At 34.7% G+C, this 26,044-nt stretch overlaps 1 protein-coding gene across 1 annotated transcript in view; it reads right to left on the bottom strand.

The window, feature by feature from the left end:
* PKHD1 (PKHD1, fibrocystin/polyductin) overlaps positions 1-26,044 on the bottom strand; it is a 413,647-nt gene that overhangs the window by 28,410 nt on the left and 359,193 nt on the right. The window contains exons 61-63 of the mRNA XM_006926447.3: positions 13,737-14,751; positions 3,859-3,994; positions 1,370-1,457 (exon numbers count right to left, since the gene is read on the bottom strand). Coding sequence (XP_006926509.2) covers positions 1,370-1,457; positions 3,859-3,994; positions 13,737-14,751 — 1,239 coding nt within the window. The remainder of the gene's footprint in view (positions 1-1,369; positions 1,458-3,858; positions 3,995-13,736; positions 14,752-26,044) is intronic.

Genomic DNA, 26,044 nt, shown 5'->3' with positions numbered 1-26,044 from the left:
AATAAGAATTTGGGTAAAGTATGAAGTATAAATAAGGTACTGGATATGAGTAAGTTCCAAAACATATAAAGAACTCTTCCTGTACCTTAATGGCAAAAAAATAAAAATAATAATAAAAAAACCCAATTAAAAAATAGGCTAAAGATTTAAATAGACATTTCTCCAAAGAAGATCTATGAATGGACAACAGGTGTATGAAAAGATGCTCAACCTCACTAATCATTAGGAAAATGTAAGTCAAAACCACAATGAGATATTATCTCACACCTATTAGGATGGCTATTATCAAAAAACCAAAAGACAAGTGTTGGTGAGAATGTGGAGAAATTGGAACTCTTATATTCTGTTGGTGGGAATGCAAAATGGTGCAGCTGCTATGGAGGTTCACCACAAAATTAAAAATAGAAATAACATATGGTCCAGCAAGCCCACTTCTGGTTATTTATCCAAAAGAATTGAAATCAGGATCTCAAAGAGATAGCCGTATCTCATGTTCACTGCAATGCTAGTCACACTGGCCAAGATATGGAAATGATCTACATGTTTTTTGGCAGATAAATGGATAAAGAAAATGTGATATACACATACAATGGAATATTATTCAGCCTTTTATAAAAGGAAATTCTGAAAAATGTGACATCTTGGATAAGCCTTGAGGACATTATGCCAAGGAAATAAATCACAGAAGGACAAAGATTGTATAATTCTATTTATATCAAATATCTAAAATAATCAAACTCATAGAAACAAAGAACAGAATAATGTTTTGTTTTGTTTTGTTTTTTTATTTTCATGTGCACAAGCACCAGAGAAACTAAATAAAGCCAGCAGTGGTACTGGGACTGCACAGGAAGGTAACAGAGGACAAAGAAAGGTGAAGAAGGAAAACTCAGTTTGAGTTTGGGCCAGGTGCTTTATACTTGCCATCACATTTGCTCTGGGCCAGGTTCTTTACACTTGCCATCACATTTGTTCTTCCTATCATTGAGGGCAAGTGTTTCTCCATAGAAACCACACTGTACCTGTGACTTTCTCCCTGGGCCAGTTCATGATGTTGTACTAAAGAATCATTTGTCTTAGGGAAACATGTTGTTCTCTTCACTCCATATTGAGGATATGGATATGACAAAAATGCTTCTTCATCATGCAAGGGAAAGGAGAGGAAGAGGTGGTTCTTTAAGTATTTACTGCCAGCCTAAACTTTCTTTTCACAGACACTGGCATTGTAGAATGGAGATGAAGGATTATTCTTCCAAATTACTGAAGACACTGAGTATTACTGTCCTTGTGCCTATGAATTTCTAATAGTTGCAAACATTTTCTGTGCAGATGCAGAAGTAACAGGTCTCTGAATGTCACTGATACTTACCTTTTAGCACTGAATCTGATGTCCCTTCCAAGGAAACAGAAATGGCCCATGGCTCTGAGGGGGGCCCCAAGGACTCAATTCTCCGATTCTGAAAATAGAAAAAAAAAATTAAAAAGGAAAAGTTGGATTCAGAAGAGAATGTTGTGAAGTTATCCAAAAAGAGAGAGAGAGAAAGAATTCAGGAAGATATTTTATAAAGCACAAATTTAACAGAAATAAGCAAAGGAAGGAAAATGATAAATAGATATTTTCTTTCTCGTGTTAAGAATATATCAAAATTAGCTTACTCAGAGAAGAGGAGGGGCATAATTGAAGAAAAGTTGGGGTAGAACTGTGAATAGAAGAAAAGAAAGCTACATTTTTAGAAGAAGAGAATAGTATTATGTGCCGAAAGTTACTAAGGAAGGAAAAAGATTAAGAGAAGCAGGAGAGAATTGGGTGAGTGCCAGACTACCTCAAAACTGACAGGTTTCCAAGTGTGTGTACCTTGGTCCCATGGCCTTCACCTCTCTGCAAACATGTCATGGAACACATTTTTAAAATGAAGAGTGGAAAGCTGATTTAACTATCCTAGTTCACTGTTTTTCCCCATGACTTTAGTAAATATAGAAAAGATAAAATAGAATCAGAGGCCATGAACACTGACATTAGAATTAAGCACTGAAACCTCCTATTGATGATTTACTTAACCACATATAAGAGAAACTATTTAAAATAATGTAAAATTATAATGCAGATGTGATGGCACACATTCCTCCATTGGCATAGGAAATTACTTTTTAGATATAGATATACTGTTTTGAGAAGGCTAGATTTCTGAGATGTGAGAGACCGACTTCAAAAATTTGCTTGGGGAGGAAAAGTATAAGCATTATATTTTTACCCTTAATCAAATTATGGACATTCACACAAAGTGGAAGGCAGGCAGGCTGTGAAATGGAAGGGAGATGACAAAAGCAGTTAGAAGTTCTAAGTGTAGCAATAGTCACACAGTGGGCACTCTGTAACTGTGTATCATGATGAAGGAATCTAAAACATGTGCTGAGTACAGGCTACCCAGCTCCAAAGAAAGAGTACACCTGTCCCTCGATTTACATGGTATTTTTTTACGTGTTATTTTATATGCAGTAAATAATCTCCCTCTTTTACATGGACTTTTCATATGTGGTTTCCATTTACGTGGTCTCATTTTATGCAGTTCTTTCTTTTTTATTTCCATTATCGGCGATTACTCTTTCTAAAAATCAATAGCTTAACTCAGCAATGCACAAAGAACTAATACTTACTAACACACAATTAATGATCTTCCTGTTCATTGGATGGCAAATAAAAAAGCACGGATGGCTAGTGATGCTTTTCGGAACTGGTTTTACAAATGTTTTGCTGTAGGAGTTGAAAATTATGTCAAGAAAAAATGTCTTCCTTTTAAAATACTTTTACTTTTTGATAATGCACCTGGTCATCCACACAATTTAGACCATCCAAATATAAAAGTTGTATATTTGCAACCAAATACAACTTCCTTGATCCAACCTTTAGATCAAGGCATTATTTCCATCTTTAAGATTAATTATATTAAATGGAGTTTTAAAGATATTTTTAATAAACTTGAAGGTAATGAATCACAGTTACAGAAGTCTGGAATAAACACACAATTTTAAGTTGTATCAAGAATATTTCTTTGAATGATATAAAGCCATCAACTTTAAATGCTTACTGGAAAGCAATACAGCCAGAAGTGGTTGTACCAGGGAATATGGTTCCAATGACTGAAGAAGGCTTAACTGGAATTATTAATTTATTAAATAAATTTCAAGAAGTAAGTTCCAACAATTTGAATGTAGATTATATTAACGAATTACTGGTTGATCAGGAATTAATGAATAATGAATTAATTCACTTAATATCTGAAGCCCATCCCACCAATGAATATGGCAGAGACCTTGTACCAGTTTCATTCACTGCTGAAAATATTTACAAAGCTCTTCAACTGGCCACCAAACTGGAAACTGCAATTCTAGATATTCATCCAAAGATCTAATGAGCCTTAAAATTTTGAAAAGATTTTTTAAAATGTTGCAGTGAATATTGAAGAATTTATGGAAACTTAGCAAAAGATGGGATTGGAAAAAGATCATCCCAAAACATAAACATAAATAATGAAACCAAAGCAGCACTTCCAAATATTTTGAGCGATGAAGATATTTTGAGCAGCTTTGTGCCAATTAAAAATTGAAGGTTGGTTGCTTTACAGTCCAGACACAGGCAACGAATATTTATTTCAGTTTTTCTAAATTTTCATTAGCATTTTTTTTGTGAAAATATGTGAAATAAATATTTTTATGACTTATATTGGCCTATTTCTTTAGTATTTTTTTCCAAACTTTTTACATGGTTTTCTTCTGTGTAAAAAAAAAAGAAAAAAAGGCTCATGGAATGGATAATCCATGTAAATCGAGAGATGGGTGTATAACCTGTGAAAAAGTTACCTGCTTATCTAGAAAGATGAGTTGTGGTTGTACTGGAAGTACTTTTCCCACTTCTCCATTTGAAGGCTGGACTAAGACTGAAAGAGCATAGGGCCGAATATATATCAAGTTCTCAATTTTAAAATTGCTTGTATTTCTGGCACATGTAAGAAAAAAAATAGAATACATCCATAAAATTACAAATATCAATGCAGAAGCTATATTCCATAATACATTATCAGAGAAAATATTTGCATTTGTCTTTGCTTCTAGAAACTTAGTAATACACTTTATAGTGAACATTATCTTATAACTACAGAATAATTATGCATTTATTTTATATGTTTGATTAGCCATAATAAAGGATGTCCTGGATGTTGGGAGGATGAGTGGAGAAGCACAAATTATAAACTTAGATTTTTATCACAGTTTATTAATATCAGCCCTATAAAAGCCTCAGTGAGAGAACTTATCAGACTAAAATACTTAGAAGGTAGGGGTATGTTCAGTAGTAAGCTAGTAAGCTTTTCCCCAAAAGACCCTAATTTGTAGTGTTTTCTAATTTCCATGGTATTAATACTCTCACTATGGCTGATTCTGGTACCAGACGATATTGCTGAGAAATGGCAAGCTCCAGCACACCGATGTTTGATATGAAACAATTCATTGAGTTCTTACAACCTTCCCTTTGTATTTATACTCTCCACCATGTTTTTGCACAAAATAGGTTTAATGACTTGGAATTAATTGATTAATTTCTTTTAATTGAATGAAGCCTTTAGAGAGGATGATACTTATAATTAATATATGCTGAGTACTTACTGTGTACCAGATACTATTCTAAAAGCCCATCGCATCTTTAAAATGACACTATGAGGTAGGTACTTTTATTTATACATGAAGAACATTTGGTCCAAAAAGGCTAAAGTAACTTGCCAAAGGGCTTACAAAGAATAAGCGTATGACCAAGATTCAGAGCAGTTAACCGTTGAGCTACATTGTGTTTCACCTCTTTCGAGCATGTTAATTGCTGATGTGACTTAGCAATAAAATGGAATAACAAAAATAAGTTATATAATTCATGATACCATAAACCATCTTTTTTCCTCAGAGCTTTGGTATTTTTAATGATCAAGATAGTTTTATTAAAAGAACATTATAGATTATATATCTATTGCCCCATTAAGCCTATTATGTATTATACATCACAGGCATGCAATAGATTTTTAGCCATTAAATAGAGATATATAGATATCATTTACCACATGTATTACCTTAATATAGGACACCCCATGGTGACTTATCCTCAAAACAACCCAGATCAGGTCTAACAAGAAAGGATTTGATTTTTTTTTTTTTAAGTAGCCTATTCTGCCCTCAATTAAAATCTTGTAAGTCAACTACTTTGTTCCCCTTTTTTTTCTTTTGTGAGGAGAAAAAGATGAAATATTTATTTAACATGGAAGGTGTATGTCAGGTAAAGTTGGCAATTAGTCCTAAAAAGAGAAAATAGTGAAAGAACAAATAAAATGGATCATGAACTATGAAATTTCTGCAGGATGCGTATTCCTTCTCCCCTGAGAATCCTGGGACATGGGAGGCAGAGTGGGAATACATGATCCTAAGAATCCCCTTTGGTCATCTACCAGCTAAGGCCCTGACCTCTGCAACAATCATTCAGTGGGAATTCAACATACACTAACCTAATCATCACTTATTAGTTTGCTTAGTCTAAATGGGTAAGGCTCCTTTTTAATTGTTTTTAAGAGAATAATTTAAAACAGATTTTTAAGTTCTGTGTTATTCATTCTTCTTTTCTATGGGTTCAAGGTTTTTGGAAAATTCTAACAGTGTTAGCAGATTCTACTTCTCCCCAAAACTATTTTTTAAATGCTTTCTGATGTGGGACAGGATCCAGGCTAGCTGTGTGGGTTAAAGAAACTGAAAAACCCCAACAAAGATTCTGACATAAGTGCACTGACGTCGAGAGACGAAGGAATGGGAACCAACTGCCTGAACACCCGCTGAAAGGCCTATCCCTGACACACTTTAAAGTTTATTGTGAGCAAACATCTCTTATTAAATGTAAACAGCATCTCACTGGAGGTCAGAGACTTGCTGCTACAGCATATCCCAAGGTAATACCACTTTAAGCTCCACATAAACTCTTAAGCAGTTTCTATCCTAAAACCTGACCGTAGGTGGTACAGTTTTTTACGATATGTTATAATAGTGCAATAAATCTGTTAGCTTAAAATCGAATCTCCGTGGCCTTTTAGAGAAATCATCATTAAATGCAGGGTCCTGTTAATGATGCCATCGAAGTGAAATTGTTTAATCTGCTAAGGGGGTGAAAGGTCACCAAATGAATTTTTTATAATACATCAACTTGACACGCAATAGGGAAAACTGTAATAGATAAAAGCAAAGGAAAAGGGCACTGTCTTCTTCTGATAGGTCAATAGCAGCCAAGAGAGTCACTCATCCACTTTCCTTTCACGATGGGGCTCCTTTTGCATTTAATATGGACACCCAATTAATACCTCAGCACCACAGACAACCTCATTTTAGGTGACTTATAGCAATTTCTCCCCCTTCCCTGAAATGAAAGTGATCACAATACATCATAGCATTGTGTGAATTAACGTTAATTGATTCAAGTTACCAAGCAATGATGGGCCACTTATATAATCTAGGCGTTATTGGGTGCTAGAAGGGATGGAAGGAAGATTAGATTCCAGTGTCCGTTGCTGTGACGACGGGAGTCACCTGACACCTTGTTAGACAGTTGTAAGGTTCTATTGCTGGCCCCAGTGGGGTCGTCAGTAAACTGGAGTGATGTCCAAACATCATTATACCCTGCTCCGATATTAAAGCAAAGGGATTAGCAACTTATTGCAAGCAACCTGGATTTGTCATTGTGCTGTCGTTATCCAATTTCCAAGGCTAATGTGACTGTAGCCTGCAGGCAGAAAGACCTACAGCCAAACTTTAAAAAATGGGGGAGGAAAGTTCCCTCCAACACTCCCAGTTTTAACCACTATTTAACAGCTTCCAATACCTAGCCAGGAATGTGAAAGAATTTTTTACCCCTTCAACGCTTAAGTGCCAACTAAAAGATCGAAGAGAATACAGAAATTTCCCAGTTCAAAGATCACCACTTTTCATTCCAACTCTCTCTTTTCAATCTGCCAGATCCAAACTGCTTACCCTGTGGATAAAGGCATTATTTCTATTTGCATGCCAAACCCAGCAAACAAATAAATCCGATTGGTGAATGCTGGCTTTGGGTAAGACCTATGGTAGCGGGGTGAGAGGGTGGGAGGCTAGAGATACTTTCTCTTTAACCTTTGCCTCCTCAAAGTTACCAAGTCAAGTTCCTGTAAAAGAGTCCCATGCTTTACTTAAATATTTCAGGGTGTCCTGAGCATTTTTAACCATTCTTATTTCAAATAGGCTAGATAGGGAAGAATCTGCATTGCAGGGGGGGAAAAGTAGGGAGTGGGGGCGGGATATTGAATTCCAAAGGAGTTTGCAAGATTCTGTACCCTAGAAGAAGAAAGTGAGATCTCTAGTCAATTCAGTTTAACAAACATATGTTAACCCTTCTACATCGTTCTAGGCACTGTGAGATATGCAAGAATAAACACCATGACCTCTGTACTTCAGAAATGTTCTTCTATATAGTTTGTAAGGCATAAATGACTTCACTTCTATGTTCCAAGACCGCCAGTGGATGCCTGAAACCAAGATAATACCGAACTCCATAAATACTATGTTGCTTCTTATACAGACATACATTTTCACTTTATAAAAACATTTTACGGCTTCTCTTTGCCATATTCAAATTGGAACCATCAGTACTCTTGCATTTTGGAGCATTATTAGGTAAAGTATGGGTTACTTGCATATAAGCACTGCAATATTGAGACAGTCGATCTGATAACCTAGATGGCTACTAGATGACTAACGAATGAGTAATGTATACAGCATGGATACACTGGACAAAGTGATGATTCACGTCCTGGGAGAGATGAAGTGGGACAGTGAGAGATTTTATCATACTATGCAGAATGGCATGCAATTTAAAACTTATGAAATTGTTTATTTCTGGAATTTTCCATTAAATATTTTTAGACCATGGTCAACAGTGGGTAATTGAAATCTCAGAAACTGAATAAGAGGGGACTATTGTATTTCATAGTCCTACATTCTCTATCAAACCTAGCCAATTACCCTTAGCTGCTGTGAACTCCTAAGAGAGAAGTGTCTTATGATCTGTTTCTTTCTTGCACTACAGCATAGTGGTTCCAAACCTGATACATTGTTAAGTACCCAATATATGTTACTAGTGTAACACTATAACAAATCAGTACCCACTATGCACTTCTTCTGCCCCTAGGTCACTAAATACTTCTAGAAAGCTACAACCTATCTTGGCCTGCCAACTTTAGGTTCTAGTATACTCCTCAATAGCTTATTGTTCTGTTCTAATACTTATTATTAAGCCCTTAAGATTCTTTGGAATTATTGATTTCAAATTGAGAGTCGAGTAACCCTAGGTACAGGTTGGAGTGTGCCAGGAGCATATAAATACAGAGTAAACATGGCACATCTTCCAAAAAGGTCAGTTTAGAGTTAAAACCTAAGTATTTTAGTTGGTAAATCACTTAAAATATATTTTATAATAAATCTATCGTGAATCTGAAATAATAGCAACTCTGAATATATTTTTTAGATCATACACAAAATATTCAAAATTTCCTGTTTGTGTTGGAGTGCTATGGCAGTCAAAAAAGGAGAAATCACTCAAGATTTCTCTAATGAAAGAGATTTAAATCAGGATTGGTTACACAGGAATATTGGAATAGCAGAGAAACCAAGGAGGTTACATTTCAATATTTGCAAATAATATTTAATGATCATTTATTTTACATGGCACTGTGCTTAGGTACTCCTGGGAACATAATAGCAAGTTGAAGCCTTGACCACCTACTAAATATTATAAAGATAAAAATATATTCGTTAATTTTAAAAAATCTAAATTAATGGTTAAGCGGGTTCATATGGAATTAAAGATATTTTGTAATATATATAGAATAATGAGATTTAATACAACACTCTTATTAAATAGTTGCATGAATGTTTGTTTTGCCTATCCATTAATTTTAAAATCTGTAAATTTTCATATGAGCCATGTAATTTTTGGACATAATAGTTGTTCAATTAATGTTTGGGAAATATAAAACTTTGAAATGTAAGCTTTCATAAGTATTCTATTTACTTACAACTTTACCATCTGTACAAATATATATAAATTACTTAATTTTAAGGCAGTATGGTTCAATTTTGAAATTAGAACTACATATGTATGTAAGTGAGAAACTGCTGGATGCAGATATGTCAACAACAGCAATGGATTACAATTAGCATCGTGTTTATAAGGAAAATAGCAGAAAAAAATATGAACTGTGAAGAAGAATCAAAGATTTAGTGGTCTGGGGCCATTTATTTTAAGGGCATTGCTGCAGAAACAAAGCTGTGAAACAAATGATAGTTTTAATGATAGCCATGAATCATCAATAAAAATGTGAATGCTGTACATTATTTCCCATTTAATAAGGCTGAATAACATGGTTTTGTTTTAAGTTTAAGAGATAAAAGCTTTTAAAAAATAGTTATAAAAGGACCAATTTTTAATTAAATGGAAAGTTTGCCTATGCAGAGCATCTCATTTTCCCACAAAGCCACATATGTGAAATGCCATTATGACAATTTTGCCATCCACTTAACTCGACAAAATAGTGAATTTGTATTGTAGCGAAAAGAAGAAATGGTACAGAAATATTCTTTAACAACAAAGCTGTGGTTTTGCCATGAGAGAAAAAAGAGATAAGCTGGTAGTATAGAAATCTCTTCCAGGATGAGTATTCTGCCAGTCTTGGGAAGAATATCCTCCCTTGTTGACAGTGTCCTTGCTACTCCAAACAGCTATTTCCTAGAAAGTAGGTGCCTGAGGGTCATGGAGAGGTTACACGAGAGAAGATTCTAAGTGAGACTGAGTGACAGTGGACTCCTCTCACCAATTGTCTCTCACAATTTTCTTTTCTGTTCTAAGTCAGCTTGATAGGGTGCTCCTTACACAGAATGAGGAGCTCCTTATACTTAAAAGACTACTCATGTGACGGTACAAAAACACACAGATATACACTCCCACAGTGTCATGCTCACCCTCACTATAACCATGTCCAGGGCCCAAAGATCACGTTGATGTCATAGACACAGAGCTTTTTGTGAGATAGCATATTAGTTTTTATTGCTGCATAACAAATTACCACAAACTTAGTGGCTTAAAATAACACAAATTTATTGTCTTCAGGTTGTGGATCAAGAGTCCAGACAGGCTTCACTGAGTTTAGTGCTTAGTTGAAGGCTCTTGGGAAAAAGCCACCCTAAATCTATTCAGATCGTTGGTAGAGTTTAGTTCCTTCTAGCTGTAGAATTAAGGTCCAGTTTTCTTGCTGGCTGTCAGGTGATGTCCACTCCCTATTCATAGAGTCTACCTACTTTTTATCTCATGTGGTCCCTTCCATCTTAAAAGCAGTGACACTTCAAGTCCTTCTTACGCTTTGAATCTCTCTACTTTCCCTTTCTGCCTTTTTCTTTAGCCGCAGGGCTTATGTGTTCTTAATTAGGCCCACTTTGATAATTCTGGATATATTATCTTAACGTCAACTGTGCCATGTAACATTGAGTATGCCTAAAAGAGCTATCTAATCATATTCATAGGTTCCTGGGATTAGGACAACATATCTCTGGGAGGTCATTTTAGAAATTCTGCCAACCACAAATAGCTTTGGCATTTCAATAGCTGAACTTTCATAAAAATACAGATATATTTGATTTTACTATATGACAAAGAATATTATTATTATTTTAATGACACGGGAGAAAAGGAGGGAGAAGAAGAAAAAGGAGAGAAAGAAACTCAAGAGAGCAAAAATCAAGGATCTACTAAAAGAGGGGAAACAATATAAAATATGTACTGCTAGGATTTCAGACAAAAGACAGAATACACAAATAAGACCTCTATGGGGAACCCCCTGTTTAAAAGGGCATATTGAATATATGTTTGTCTCTGTTCCCTCTACTACATGTAATTACTTAAAAGAATAAAAGGGAATACAAATAGTGTAAATCAACAATGTAAAGGAGGCAAGAGAGGAAAAACAACTGACAACAAAGGTCAACAAAGTTTTGGAAAACAGGTTCATAGAAGTGACCTAGCCAAGGGAGAAAGCTTAAATCCACATGCCTCTAGAAGAGGATAGAGACCAGGAGAGGCCAATCCACTACATTATTTAATTAAAAATAGATAGCACTCTATTTCTGCCCGCAAAGCAGAAGTTGGTACCTTTTTGAAAGCAGGGAGTACTCCCCTCGAAAAATAAATGCCCAACATGGCCCTAGTTTGTTGAAATGCATACGATCCCATTAAATTAATGAGTGAACCTCTTAAGAACATCCTTGGTGCTTTTCACTGTAAGGCCTGTGTCCTAGACTAATTTCTGCTGTCTCAAGGTCAATTCATTAGCTTGTCAATGGCTCCTGAGTGAGTTCAGTGGAAGTCCCAACTGACACTGATCAAAATTGAAAGAACTGAACTGGCCTTAGGGCCTGCACGGGGCTTCAGGGTTGTTTAGCATACTGTGCATTCTTAGGACCATGAGAAACCTTGCTAATTCTCACTCAGTCCCTTAGGACATGGCATTTCTCATTCTGTGGAGATTTATTTAGATATACTTAAGAAGCAGCCTTTCCTTATCTTTAGAAGATTTGCTTTTTTGCCTTATGTCTAGAAAATTTATCTTAAAATACTAAAAGAATTGAGAGAAATGGGGGATATAACAGATTCTCAAAGAAAATTGATGTACCTGGTCACTCATACATATAATATACTTAAAAATACTCAGTGAGATCCAAACAAAATTGTGCTAAAGGAAAGAAAAGATATTTAAACATAAACTAAGATACATTAGCATAATTCTTTCAGATTCATGATTCATATATTATCATGCATAACATTATAACAATATCAATAGCATGGTGCAGATTCGATGGTTGGTAAAAATATCCAAAATCTAATAAATTCTGAGCAATCATGCAACTAGCAGTATGTTTTAATTCTAAGCTAACAATTCCCAAAACTCTTCAAATTGACCAAAATTCAGAAAAAAATTGCTTGAATTTTCTTTTCATATCTTCCATACATATTAATGTATTGTAGGAAAGAGAAACACCTATCTCCATTACAAAGACAGATAAAATATAATACAAAAATACTAGCTAAGCTTCCATATGGATATGTTGCTCTGTGTAGAAAAAGGCAATCAATGTAATAGTCGAATAGGCTTCAAAATGTGATGGTATCACTTTTTGCTTTGCTTTTTATTTTACAGTGAATTCCACATCCACTGAAGATGGTTGTACAGAAGTATCTAATACTCATTAAAAATGAATTGTTCATTTATTAACACTACTACATATAAGATGAAAAAGCAGTAACAACAGAATAATCTAAAAGAATATTAATGCTCTAAAATTTCAGTGAGTAATATAACTCAGAATCTAAATATTTTACCTATTTCAGGAACCCAATATCATCTCAAAATGTGCATGTGGTGGTGACAAGTTTATAGGAAATATCCATGGTTGCCCATCCTGAGCCCTCTGCAACCCAGCAGCATGTATCTGTGAGGTGGTTAGTTTTATAGATGTTTTCTAAGCATTATGACAAGTTCATATTGTCTCTCAGTCTGTGGTATCATTTTTGGTTCTTTTGTACCTACTAAAAATTGGACCTTGGGACGCTAATGATCTTGACTTCATGGCAGATGCCTTAGATGAACTTGGGCTGGTCAATTCATCCTTTGGCTAACATAGTCTATAAAATTGAAAGTAATTTATACTTGCCTTTCCTTACTGTATTCTGCACATACTTCATTTCCCTAAGCTCAGGGAAATATTCAAGTGAATTTACTTCTGAAATGTGTACTGAACAGAAGTCTAGTGGAGAACTTCAAAACACAAGTTTGTAGAGTCAGAATAACATAGCACAAAGGATATTACAGATCCTACACAGATCTGTGCTATAAACACAACAGTGATGCTCCTGTCTTACACAATTTGACAAAGGTATCCTTTCAGAGCTTTACGATACTGGGTTAAATAAAACCCAACCAGAGTCACTGTTTTAGTAACTAGTAAACTCCTGGTCATCCCTCCAAAATGTTCCTAAATATAAGTCCATTCCCCAGTTTCTATAAGCAGAGTTATTATCATCCCCTCGGTACTCAAGTTTTAGCTTATAGGTCTATGGAATTGTAATAGGTGATGTTACATTCATATTGATTTCGCCTCAGTAACTTTAGACTCTAACCCACTGCTTAAATTCATTACATAAATAAATGAATGAACAAATGAACTGAAAATAAGTTGCTTTAGAATAATCTCTTCTTACATGCTTTTCACATTAAGGCACCAAAATATAATGTTTTTTACAACCCAGAAAATAGAATAACCATAAAAAATATAGATTTCATAAAGAATTTTAAAATTGAGAATTTAAGTCTATAAATAATTCTTTAAGTTTTTATTCTTATCTTAAAAAGTAGAAAGGTAGGTGAATATACAGTGTAAATATATATATGCCTTATTGTTAAAGTGTACAGGTGAAACATTGGATTTTGTTAACCAATGTCACCATAAAAAATAAATAAATAATTAAAGAAAAAAAAAACAGTAAAAAGGTTATGTGATTCAGTGTGAGTAGACTGACATTTGCAATACATGCCTAAGAAATCAGTCCTAATTTGGATATTATTATAATTAGTACTTACCTATAGCCAATGACTCCCTTTGACTGAGTCACCAGTAAGGCCCCAATAGTCATATTCAGAACATTCTCTAGTACTCCAGTCTGTTGAGCAGTGATAATCTGGTGAGCCAAATTTTGTAATTTGTTACTTGATAAAGATGGAATCAGGCCAGTGCTCCTTACTGTTGGCAGATCACCAATTTCAAGGACCAGTACTTTTGAGACAGTTTCCATGCTGGTTGGTGCTGGAACTCTACATGAGCTCATTTCCATCATAAGAGGTCTTCGTTGACCAACTCTATAATGACTGGCACAAGGCACAGTTGGGCAATTGCGCTTTCTCTTTGCTCTATAGTCAGCAATAGCCTTTAAGGTTGCTTCATTGCCAGGCATGTCATGAATAAATTTGATTTTGTCTTGGCTAACCTGCAAGAAGTCAGTTAGTCTTTCAAGGGTCATGATTTCCCAACCCTTTTCTAGGACTGGAAACATCACAGTGAAGGCCAAATGAATAGAAGCACCTGAGCGTATTTCAATGGGCTTCTCTCCTTGTAGAACAACATACAAGATATTATCCATGATGCTGAAATAGTTGGAACCAATAGACTGATTCAGCAATGAGGAAATTGATTGAACCGGAGTTGGTGGAATAAAACTTTCCCCTAAAAAAACATGGGGGCTCTGGAGTTCATGGTAGAATACAGCCAAGAGAAGCTTGGAGGTACTTTTATTCCCCAGTAGAAAAAAACGCAGAACTTGAGGAGTCTGATTTACAAAGCAGACCTTGGTGATTTCTCTGGTGGGTAAAACGGAATAGAAAATAGATGCAGATCCTGAAGTAAAGCAGGGAGTATTGGCATTTACACTACTAAAGGTGTCAACAAAACCACCAGTCACAGACACAACAGGATATATCTTCCTCATTGCCCACGTGGCATCATCACTGTCAAGAATTAAGATCACGTGGTCTGTCTGTTTGCAGATGTAGCCTTGTATCAGGGATCGGTAAGTGCATTTCTGCTCTTCTCTAAATGTACCTATAAAGTAAATGAAAATAAACAAGTGACATGAACCATGATCTCTCAAAGATCATTTGCAATCCATCACTTCCATCATCGTCTGTAACCTCATTTAACATTTATCGAACATTTAGGTATGCTAGATACTGAGAATGCAAAGAAGTCTTGGGCAAAATATGAAACCCACATACATTAAAATTACAGCTATTTAGTGTAATTTAAAAGCACATGTTACATAATATGTTATTTAAAGTTAATAATGGTTGTAGCAGCTAAGTGTAAAAACAGTTGAATAAATAAAACAATTAAGATAAAAGAAATAATTACTAAATCCTCCATAATGAGAAAAAAAAATAGGAGAGAATGAGATAAATAGTCGAGTCAATGGGAAAAGAAGTAGAATAAGGGGGCTGGAACAAAGAATTTATGGAGGCATATTAAAATTGAAGAGGTATATTGTGACGAGATTTTGAAAGAGTTTGGATGTCAGACTATATAATTTTCTCATACTTTCTTTTTTTCTAAATGAAGAGTGAAAAAATACAAGAGGAAAAAAAGTAATAATTTGGGGAGTATCGACATTAAATAGAGCTCAAGTTGAGGATAATTGAGGTTAATGAAAACATGTGAAGACAGCATTAGCCATTATTCTCACCAATCCTAATCCTCCTGTCTTTGAACCTAGAGTAGTTCTTGTTCTGAATCCACAGGGACATTTTATCTTACAACAAAGAAAGAGTTCTTTTGATTTTAAATTGATATTTACAAAACTGTCTTATATTATTGTCTAGATATCTTAACTTTCCTTAGTGCAAGTTCATCGAAGCAACCTAAGAATTGGAACCCCCACCACCCAAAAAATCAAATTATTGCTAATGCAGGATGTACTACATTTGAGCATGACCTAGCCTCCTCCTATGTCCTTCCTCCATGTGATGTTATTAGAAATTTGTGCCAATGCCACCTAGTATTGCAATACATTTCATTACCAAAATGTTGCTTCAGGAGTAGAACACAAGGTTTACTTGTACCTCACAATAATAAAACAACAACAGTGGTAAAAAGTTCAAAGGAAATTGTAAAACATTTCAAACTGCATGATAAAATTTTAGCATATCAAAAGTTATGGGACATAGTGAAAACAGTGCTTTGAAGGAAATTTATAATGTTAAATGTTTATATTACAAAAAGAATTATCTAAAAACAATGCCTTATGGCACTACTTTACATATTTAGAAAAAGAGCAAAGCAAACTCAAAGTATGTAATACAAAAGAAATAATATAACAGCAGAAAAGAAAAGAAAAAAAATCCAGAGAAAGTGAACAAAGCTAAAATTTGATTCTTGAAAAATACCTACAAATTGAATAACCCTTCACTAGACTGCTCAAAATAAAAAGAAAGAGCAAAAATCTCCAGTTTCAGGAATGAAAGGATTATTACTATAGATCCAATGAACAAAGGTTAAGAGACTAATAATACAAACAAACTTTATGACAATAAATTTCACAACTTGGATGAAATAGACAAATTCCTTGAAAACTGCATGAGATAAAACAGAAAAATCGAATTTCCCTTAAAGAAATTGAATTCACCAAATCGAATATTAAATTATTAATTTAAAGAGATTTAATTATCAAATACAAAAGAATGGTCACTTTTACATAGTATATTTTCTCCCTGTGGTCCTACAATATGAAAATATTAATGTTAAATCAAGTATTGTCTTCAAAAGCATAGAACCAGTATGAAGGGAATGAATTGCATGATCTTAATAGCCATGGAAATTGTGCTTTGAGTCCCTGATGCATCAATCTCTACCACAGGTAGTATATCCTTTTCAAATGAGATAGTTCCCCTTTTCTAAACTCTGCAGCTCACTCTCCTTTCTACACATTTCTTTCCCAGCTGTGTTGATGCCATTGATTAATCTATGTTCCATCCAGTTTTATAGATGCCTGACTTCTTCTTCCTGTTTCTCATTTGGGAGATATAATATCTTTGAAAGTAACCTCTATAGATTGGTAAATTCTTGGAACTGTCCCTAAGTAAAATAATTTTTTTTCTCTTAGTTAATATGATTCTTGATCATTCTCTGCTACTAAGCAACTATATGTACTTTAATAAATTATATGAACTTAGTAGGTATCAGTGTCCTTAAGGGGTTATTTCTCAAGGCCAGGGACTATATTTCATATTTAAATTACTACGGGGCTTAACACACTACCTCAAACAGAGTAGATGCTCCTTAATATGTACTAGTTGATTAATATGTAATGTCCTTTTCAAAATTCCTATTCTTCAAATAGTTTTTATCTATTCTTGCCAGGTGTCTAGTTATAAGATTATTATCCTATGGCTTGAATACATTTTAAACTAACCCATCACAACAATAATAACAGAATGTACTACAAAAATTTATAATTATAATTGCCCCCTTAATTGACGTTAATATGCTAGCTCAATACTGTGAGAAATTCAGCTATTTTACATGAGACCATAAGATTAAAATTATGGTTAACTGCATTTTATAAATTTTCTTCTGTTCTTGAATCACATAATTAATTGTTCACAAAAAAAGATTCTGTTGTGACAAAACATTTTATTCTCGACTAATTTATTAATTCATTAAATAAATACTCATGTAGAAATATGAGTCTTCTTTCTACATTTTTATTCCTGATGGCAAGTGCCTTATAAGGCTAACATAAAAATGGACCATTTATAATGTAATTCAAATATTCTTTCAGAGTAATGGGTATAAGAGCTATCCTAGTAGAAGGCATACCTTCAAAATGGTCCAGTGATAGAGTTCTTGTAATTTATCTATTTATCTTCAAATATTTCTCCCAGAAGCTAGTCTACCACAAAGGCTGGACCCCTAAGTTGTCTCTATTCTCAGGATTCAAAACTCCTTATTCCTTCAGGCAGCAGTGACACGGGGTGGAAAAGAGTATGACTGACTACCTGGACTAGAGGCAGGATCTCTAGAAGAAGAAAGAAGGGTTCGAATCAGGAGGGATCAGAGAAGGTTTGAATGTGAGTTTGAGGAGGCACAATCTCTGCTCAATGTGTTGTAAAGCATATACACATCCTGGAAGGTCTATGACTCAGGTACAGTGTCCATGAGCAAGCTCAGAAATAAAGTGATACAGTATGAAAAGTCACTGTCCAATCTTTATAACCCATTGCAATTTGGTATGAGTTGAATTATAAACCCTAGAAGCTGAGGCAAAGAATTCAATAAACATTTATTGGGACTCCTTGTGTATGTTTAACCTGCTAACAGTAAGAAGATTTTGTTACTAAACATATCACTTCTCTCTTCAATGATTAGGAGGGAGCAGTCTTTCTGTTATCATTAAGAATTGTGACATGATTAGGGATTAAATGCCAGGCACACGCAGCTACTCAAATATGTGACAATTACTTGCTTGTTTAAACTTAGCCAGTTACCTTCCTGATTTCAGTGTAATGTCAATTACATGCATTGTTTTTGTTCTTAATCTATTCTTTTTTTATGTTTAGAAACTCTGTGTATGAACATCATGCTATGAAAGGAACACATACATGTATTCTGATTTTGAGACATTTGGTAGAAGACTTACCGCTATAACCTTCATGAAGTCAATAATTAGTATTTACTAATTTAAGTAGAGTTTTATGAGATATTGGTTATTTTAAAATATTCTCTCCATTCCTTCCTTCCCATACTCCCATAAAATGGAGGATATATCCATTCGATCCAATGTAAGTATAAGGAATATTTAAATTACTTCTTTGGTTCAGCTCTTCTTGACAACGTGTAAAATAAACAGGACACTTTCTCTCTAAAACTATATATACTTTACAATATTTGTTATTCTAGAAATAACACTGTGTGAGAAAAATAACATATTAATTATGTTTCAGTGCTATCTAGGGTTTCTCTAGCTCCATGTGTCTCAGAAGTTAGAGCTAAAGTTTCTTTGACTGTAGTATGAGAATAATGATTAGGATGGGGCTGTTCCAACCTCTTTGTAAATGACATAAAGTTGCATATAAATAGCATTTACCCACTGGGGAAAAATATGAGTTATATCGTGGATACATTATTATAGTTAACTAGAAAATCCTTTGTTTTTAAAGGAAGTTAAAACAGACAAAAAATAATCATTCCACTAAATAATTATATAGTTGTCTCTGGCAGTTTCTAACAGGAATTTCTACCTTAGAGTTTTGACAAGGATCTTATTTATGCAATGAACATGCCCTATGTAGGCTGAAAAGTAGAATCTTTCAAAATAATGAATAGTTAATAAAATTAATTGAAGTAAATCAGTCTGGCACTCAAGATGAGGTTGCGAAAAGCAGCTAATGCACAACTATGGTAATTCAGAGCTTCATAAAATGTACCACAAAAAAAAGTCAAATGGTTGTATTTAGACAAGCTAAAGTTTTGCAGATAAGGCAGAAGCCATAGAAAGGAAGACACTGACATTGTAGGAAGTAGATGAATGACAGAGTAAACTCTTTGAGTGGTTATGAGAAAACAGGGTCCAGAGCCCTTTAAAAGCAAGTTAAATTTGATAGATCAAGAGACCATCTCTCACTGAGCAGGAAAGACAGAAAGTGTTTATGCAGGTGAAAGTGACTGAGAGATGGAAGGCAGTCTTAGCTGCTGGGACATGTGAGAGAAAACAAGGTCATCAATTGAAAGTCAATTATGAGGGTATGTGTTAGGGGTCAGAATGAAGGGAGAGAGGATGGGTGGAATGTTTGTAGGTTGGGAAAATGGTGTGAAACATTGTGCAAGAGGGGTGAATACAGTCATTCTTGATTTTAGTGCTTATGCAATGCTTGGGAACCTTTCTATAAAATATATACAAAGTTATGAATTCAAAATTAGAAATAAGAGTAAGTGAAAATTAAAATGAGAAAAAAATCACAACTCAATTATAAATTTAAACCTATAAACACCATAAACATGATAAAATCTAGGGAAAAGTAATATTAATTACCCAACACACCTCAGTATTACTTTTTTCTTATATTTTTGTTGCATACTTTTGTAGAGCTTCTTTATATGAAAACAATGTTGTAATATTATCTATAGAGGGACTAGGAAGATAACTCAGTTGTTCCTTTAGCCTGAATCATTGACATTTGTTTTCTATCATGGTAGTTGAGAAGAGTTGCTTTCAGCTTTGCAACTCATAATTGGTAATATATAAATGTTGAGAATCCTTGTTAAATGTGGGTAATTTCAAAGAAAGTTTTTCTTAGGTATGAGCTATAATATTTGAATACATTTTCACAAAGTAACTTTTATAACAGTATCACTTGAAAACCTATTTCTACACCTCTTACTTTCTTCTCATGACTTAGGATGCATTCACATTACAGTGTGAGCTAGAATCTGGCTCCTGTGTGCCACATCATGGTAAGTTGACATGAATGATCAATAAGAACTTGATATAGAAGTGACTATGAACCACAAAAACCATCCCCTATTAAACCTACATCAAATGTTTGTCTAACTCAATTTCCCCTTAGCTGGATCCTAAAAATATTTGTGGATGACTTAGGATGCATTCACATTACAGTGTGAGCTAGAATCTGGCTCCTGTGTGCCACATCATGGTAAGTTGACATGAATGATCAATAAGAACTTGATATAGAAGTGACTATGAACCACAAAAACCATCCCCTATTAAACCTACATCAAATGTTTGTCTAACTCAATTTCCCCTTAGCTGGATCCTAAAAATATTTGTGGCTACTCCATTATCACCCAACCTCATAGTACTTACGATGAAGGAATTTAGAGTGTTTGTCTAACTCAATTTCCCCTTAGCTGGATCCTAAAAATATTTGTGGCTACTCCATTATCACCCAACCTCATAGTACTTACGATGAAGGAGAATTTAGAGTGGAAAGAGTGTCATTTTAAATTTTAGTTAAACTATCTCAACTTTGCAAATTTTACAAAAACATAAGGCCATGCAAACATATTGCTAGGATTCTTTTTGGAGTCTTGGAAGTGGTTCATGTGAGTGAGGATCTTGAAACCTGAACTTGATCACCTTCACCTTCCCTGAAACCTAAGGCAGCTTGTGTTGCGAAGAGTAGAAGAACAAATGCCTTGGATGTTCCTAGTAAGATGGCATGGAGAAATACGTTGGCTGGGTTCACTGAAGGCTGGGTTTCTGCCTATTATTGATAAGAGATGGAAGGTCACAGTTATTAAAGGTTTTTGCAAATAACTAGTTATAATGAAGCATAGCACACCTCAGCTGTATAAGGAGGGAAATGAAGGTAGGGGTGCTTATATATGTCAAATAAAGGCATGTGACAATGGATTTAATGTCACAAGGAAAGGGTTCTTCAACAAGTGAGCTAGAAAGACATCAGTCATTGTCTAAGAGTAGGATACTTGAATTTATGATTTTGAAAATCGATGGTGATGACAATTTCAATGCTATGAGTATGTCAGTGAGTGGTAAGGTAGAAAGAAAAAAGCATGCTTGAAAAAAATAATGCCAACTAACATTTATTTAGGACTTTCTCTGTGCCAGGTATTCTCCCAGAGAAGCTTCGAAGGTGAGTTGAGCAGTAAGTCTGAACATATACAAACAGACAATGGCCAGACCATCTATAAAAATAAAACTCTGACCCACAATCTGCAGTGAACAGTCCAAGAAACCAGCCCATTATCAGCAGCAACCAGTCTAGAATGACAAGCAATAACCCTCGAAATAATCAGCACAAAACAGCCAATACTTGATTAATAATTACCACCTTAATTCCTTCCTTCTTTTCTTCCTTTCTCTCTCCCTCCCTTCTTTTTCTTCTTCCTTTTTTTCCTTTCCTCACTTCTTCCTCACCTAACTTCCTTTACCTAAAATTTCTTAATGACAAGTTTAATTATCCCTAGTTCGTAGATAGAAAAATTGACTCACAGAAATTTTGATTCACATAATTACTTAGTAATAGTAACAAGAAAGAGAAAAGGGTACATTTAAACTTCCACCTATGCCTCTGGCAAAATAAAATGTAATCCGAATAACTTCACTTTTAGATTGTATTTAGATGCAGGGTCAGCTATGATGATTAATACTGTGAGTGAGGTGCTGTAATAATCAGGAGTTCTCGCTGCACAATCTACAGAAAGGAACTCCTGGAAAGATTTTTTGTTGCCTAATCACATATTTGGTAAGATTCTATTTGCTTTTTTATGTTTTTTTATATTACCATTTGGCCTTTTAAATATTTTAGCATTCTATCCCAGAAATATAAACATACAGCCACAAATTTAACAAAGGCAATAGCCTACAGATTATCAGCAAGTGACATTAATTATTCAGCTTTATAGACAAACTTGGAAGCCTGGTGCTCATTAATGAGAAATTTTATTTTTATTTCTCCAGAATTTACCAATAACTAAGAGACACAGTGGTTTATCAGTATCTTACCATCTATTTTCCTATTTCATTTTCAGAGTTAATTAACTCTGGCATTTTAATTTCGGTGTGAAGCAAAAATAAAGTACATGTAAGCAATGCATTGGGGTTCCAGAGCTGCTAATGGTATGTAGTTATTAATTGTGGGTGAGAACACACATTAACTAATTAAGAGAGGACTATGCGCACAGCCAGACAGTCATCATAAGTCACTCTCCCAGCTGCAGCTAGCAGAAGCCTACAGTGACAGTCTAGCTTCCCTTCTAAATAGCGTTCTATCTTTTCTCCCTCTGGATTTCTTTCCTTCCTGCTTGTCTCACTTGGAGAAGGTTTTCTTCTGAGTAATGATTATCTTTCTCACTTGTTTTTGTCTTTCCTTTTCCCACTTCTCCACATGGCTTTATCTGCCAGTCACAATTTTTGTGGTCTGCAGTTCTGATCACTTTTAAATGAAACCCATGCTGGCTTTGGTAATCATAATGTCATTTACAATTTACCACTAGACACGTTTATTCAGTTAGTAGCACACTGGAGAAAGAGAACTCCATATGAACTCACCGTGAAAGGCCTAATCTGATTATTTCCTCATGAAAATCCAGGCAGGGGTGCTTGTAAGAGAGGCTGAGAGAAGAAGGGAAAAAAAGCAAGGCCTGGCCACAGCTGAATTTCATAATCAATGTGAATAGATAAGTGACACAGCCTGTCAGGGGCAGCCGTCAAGTCACCCCAGGGCATTCCTCTCAAAAAGGCAAGAGTGGACAGGACTTAATGAACGCTGAATGACCAGTGAGTATTGGCTCAGCATATGCTACTACATTCAAGGTGGACAAGAACAGTGATAGAATCCAGAAGCTCTTGTCTAAGTGGGGAAAATCAGATTATGCAGGTTGCATTTGTATGTGCATATGTGCACACAGGCATTGGCTTTGTGTACACTTTAACATTCTAAAACATGCTCTGCCCACCTTCCCCTACGCTGGGACTCATAGACCTAAAAACCAAAAAAGGAGGGGAGTTGGGTATGTCTGGTGGAGGAAGAGAAAGAGGAGAGGTACATATGCGTGTGAGCATGTGTATTTATACTCAGGTTGCTTCCAGGGTTCTAACACATATTAACTTTGTGTCAATATTTGTCCTTCCTGTCGTGAAATGAGGATTTTCCACCTCATTTCACGTTTGAAAAGAAAATATGCCAAAGGGGTCTTCTTTGCTAGAAAATAAAAAATTAAAAGAAAAGAAAAAAAGGAACAACTTTTATCCTTTATTTAGAAAGATGGATCAGAAGGAAAGAAAACGAGCATTTCTAAAATAAATGTTTTGACTCAAAGGCACATGGAATCCTTCCATCTTCCCCATTTCAACAAAAAAGAAAAATTTATATGTTTAAAATTGAATGAAATACATCAACATTAATGATTTTTTTCCTCGAGGTTAACACCACCATTTCCCTCAATATATTTTTTAGCCATTTTGTGATGATTTCACAATTCATGGTACAGTAAAGTATAGGAGATTTTGACAAAAACAAAGTATATAATCATTCCCTTATTTTCGGAAATGAAAAGAAATCATTTACAATTCTTTTCTGTCAAACAACATTTACACCTCATTATTCCTAATTTAACAAATATAAATGGCCACAGATCAAATGAAGTGAAGACAGGTTGAATTTATCCCCATTCATATATGTTGTCATAGCCCTTCAGGGTATGAGAAGTGAAACTCCAAAGTCTCAAAGCTATGTTCCTAAATACACAAAGGGAGTAACTGAAATCTTGGGAAAAAATATCAAAGAAAGCATATTTTGTTCATTTTAGAAATAATAGAGAAAAACTGTCTACTCTTTTAGAATGGGGAAATCTAGCTAAAAATTATTTTTTATAACTTCAAAAATAATGGGCATGTGCTATATTTGTAAGGCGAAGGTAAATTGAACAATGATCTCATGCCTAATAGATTACATATAGATGACAGAAAACACCACCTTGTTAATTTAGAGTCTAGAATTATAGGTCTTTAAAAATCTATTGAATGATCATAATATATATGATAGTTCTAGTCATTATAAAAGAGATAAGGTATACATGCTTGCACATATACCTATACACACGTGGTAGTACGATACAAAGACATAATTTGAGAAACTTAAAGTTCATTTAGTTGAAAAAGTATAACATGTATTCAAAATTAAGGCATTTCCAGGATAGGTTCCATGTTATGCTAGATGGTGGCACTTAGGAGAAAAGTCTCCTCTGGCTTCATTCTCAATGAGGAAGACGGCACTCTAAAAGCTAGAGACTGGTGTGGTCCAACTCTTGGGGGTCAAGAGAGGATAGAAAAGAGATACTAAGTGTGAAGACAGCTCTAAAAGACTGAAGATACGGCCCAGGACCAAGAAGCTGCTAGATGAGGAATATATACATTTGCAGGCATAATGGGCTGATGAACTTCATGAACAAGAGATTATGGGATTTGTCACACTTTTATGAACAATCTCACCAAAGTTCTTGTACTCAGGTTTATTTTCCAAGTTATGTAATATTTTGGAAAGATAATAAGGGAGGCCAAATTAATTCCATTAGTTTGGAATACATTTCCACACTAATCTGAGAAAACTGGAAAACCACATAAAACCAACCATTACATGAAAGAAGGATGACTGTAAGCCATCTGCAAAGCCTTTTTGTCTTTAATAAGTCCTCCTGGTATTTTTAAATATTTGTTCTCTTTTAATAAATGTGTTACTTTGAGGGAAAAAAAATGGCAGGCAATGAAAATAGTGATAAAATGACAATGAAGATGGGGGGGTGAAGTTCAGATATGCGTCAAATAGACTGTTCTTCTGAATCAATCATTTTTCCTTTTTCCTTTTTTAAATTAAAAAAACACTTATGTTTATGGTCAAAGTGTATTCAAACAACTTTCAGAAGATTCTTTTATATTTTTTTCCTATGTTGATATATCATCATCTATATTTTTCTTGAAATGAGTGGCTTAGAAAGCGTTCTTGTATTTTTGTCATTTCGTTGTATTATGATTTGACTTGCAAACATCAATGGGTATGGTCTCAATTATGATTTTAATTCTCTGAATAATACATTGAAAACAGCCAAAGCAGATGCAAGTTCAGGAAGTATAGCTTAGGGGGTGAGAGATCAAGCTTTCCAGTCAGAGGAACTTGCATTGTATCCTGACTCTGCCTTTCTAGCTGCAAAACCACAGGCGAGTTACCTATTCTCTCTTTGACTCAGTTAACCCATTTGTTAAAAGGGCTGAGAAAAGTACCTGATTCATAGGCTGAAGAACAGGATTAAATGAGATGATGTATGGCAGAGTCGAGAACAAACACATGGTAATAAACATAAGCTGTTGTGCTCTCCATAATCAAAAAAGGAGTATTTTTTTAGAACACTTCGCATACTCCTTTTGCCTTTTTTGGCACTATCCTCATCTCAAACTAGTAACATTTGCCTTGGATCCTGAAACATCACCTGTAAATGTTGCCAGCATTCATAAGGAACAATGTTGAAAGAAACAGGTTATAGGTGAAGAAAATGCTAAAATGTGGATGTAAGATCTCTGTTTTTAGAAAATATGGGAATGGAAATACATACAAACATATATGCATACTGTGTATATGTTTACACGAATGCACAATGTGTCTATAAGCAGGACACATAACTTCCACTAATCAAAAAAATAAATAAAAACCTGTAAAATTCAAGACGGTTTCTCTTTTCATCTAATCTTAACTTTTTTCTTTATTCCTTTTGTAATACTCTCCAACTTTATCTGAGCATTTCTCTTCACCCTCCTGTTTCTTTTTTTGCCTGCCAGCTTTAAAGAAAGTGATGTTCATGCCTTAGATTA

This window comes from Pteropus alecto, unplaced genomic scaffold (assembly GCF_000325575.1).
Source record: "Pteropus alecto unplaced genomic scaffold, ASM32557v1 scaffold7, whole genome shotgun sequence".
NCBI lineage: Eukaryota > Metazoa > Chordata > Mammalia > Chiroptera > Pteropodidae > Pteropus > Pteropus alecto.
Note: the sequence above shows the minus strand (reverse complement) of the source record. Positions and strands in the feature narration are given on the sequence as shown.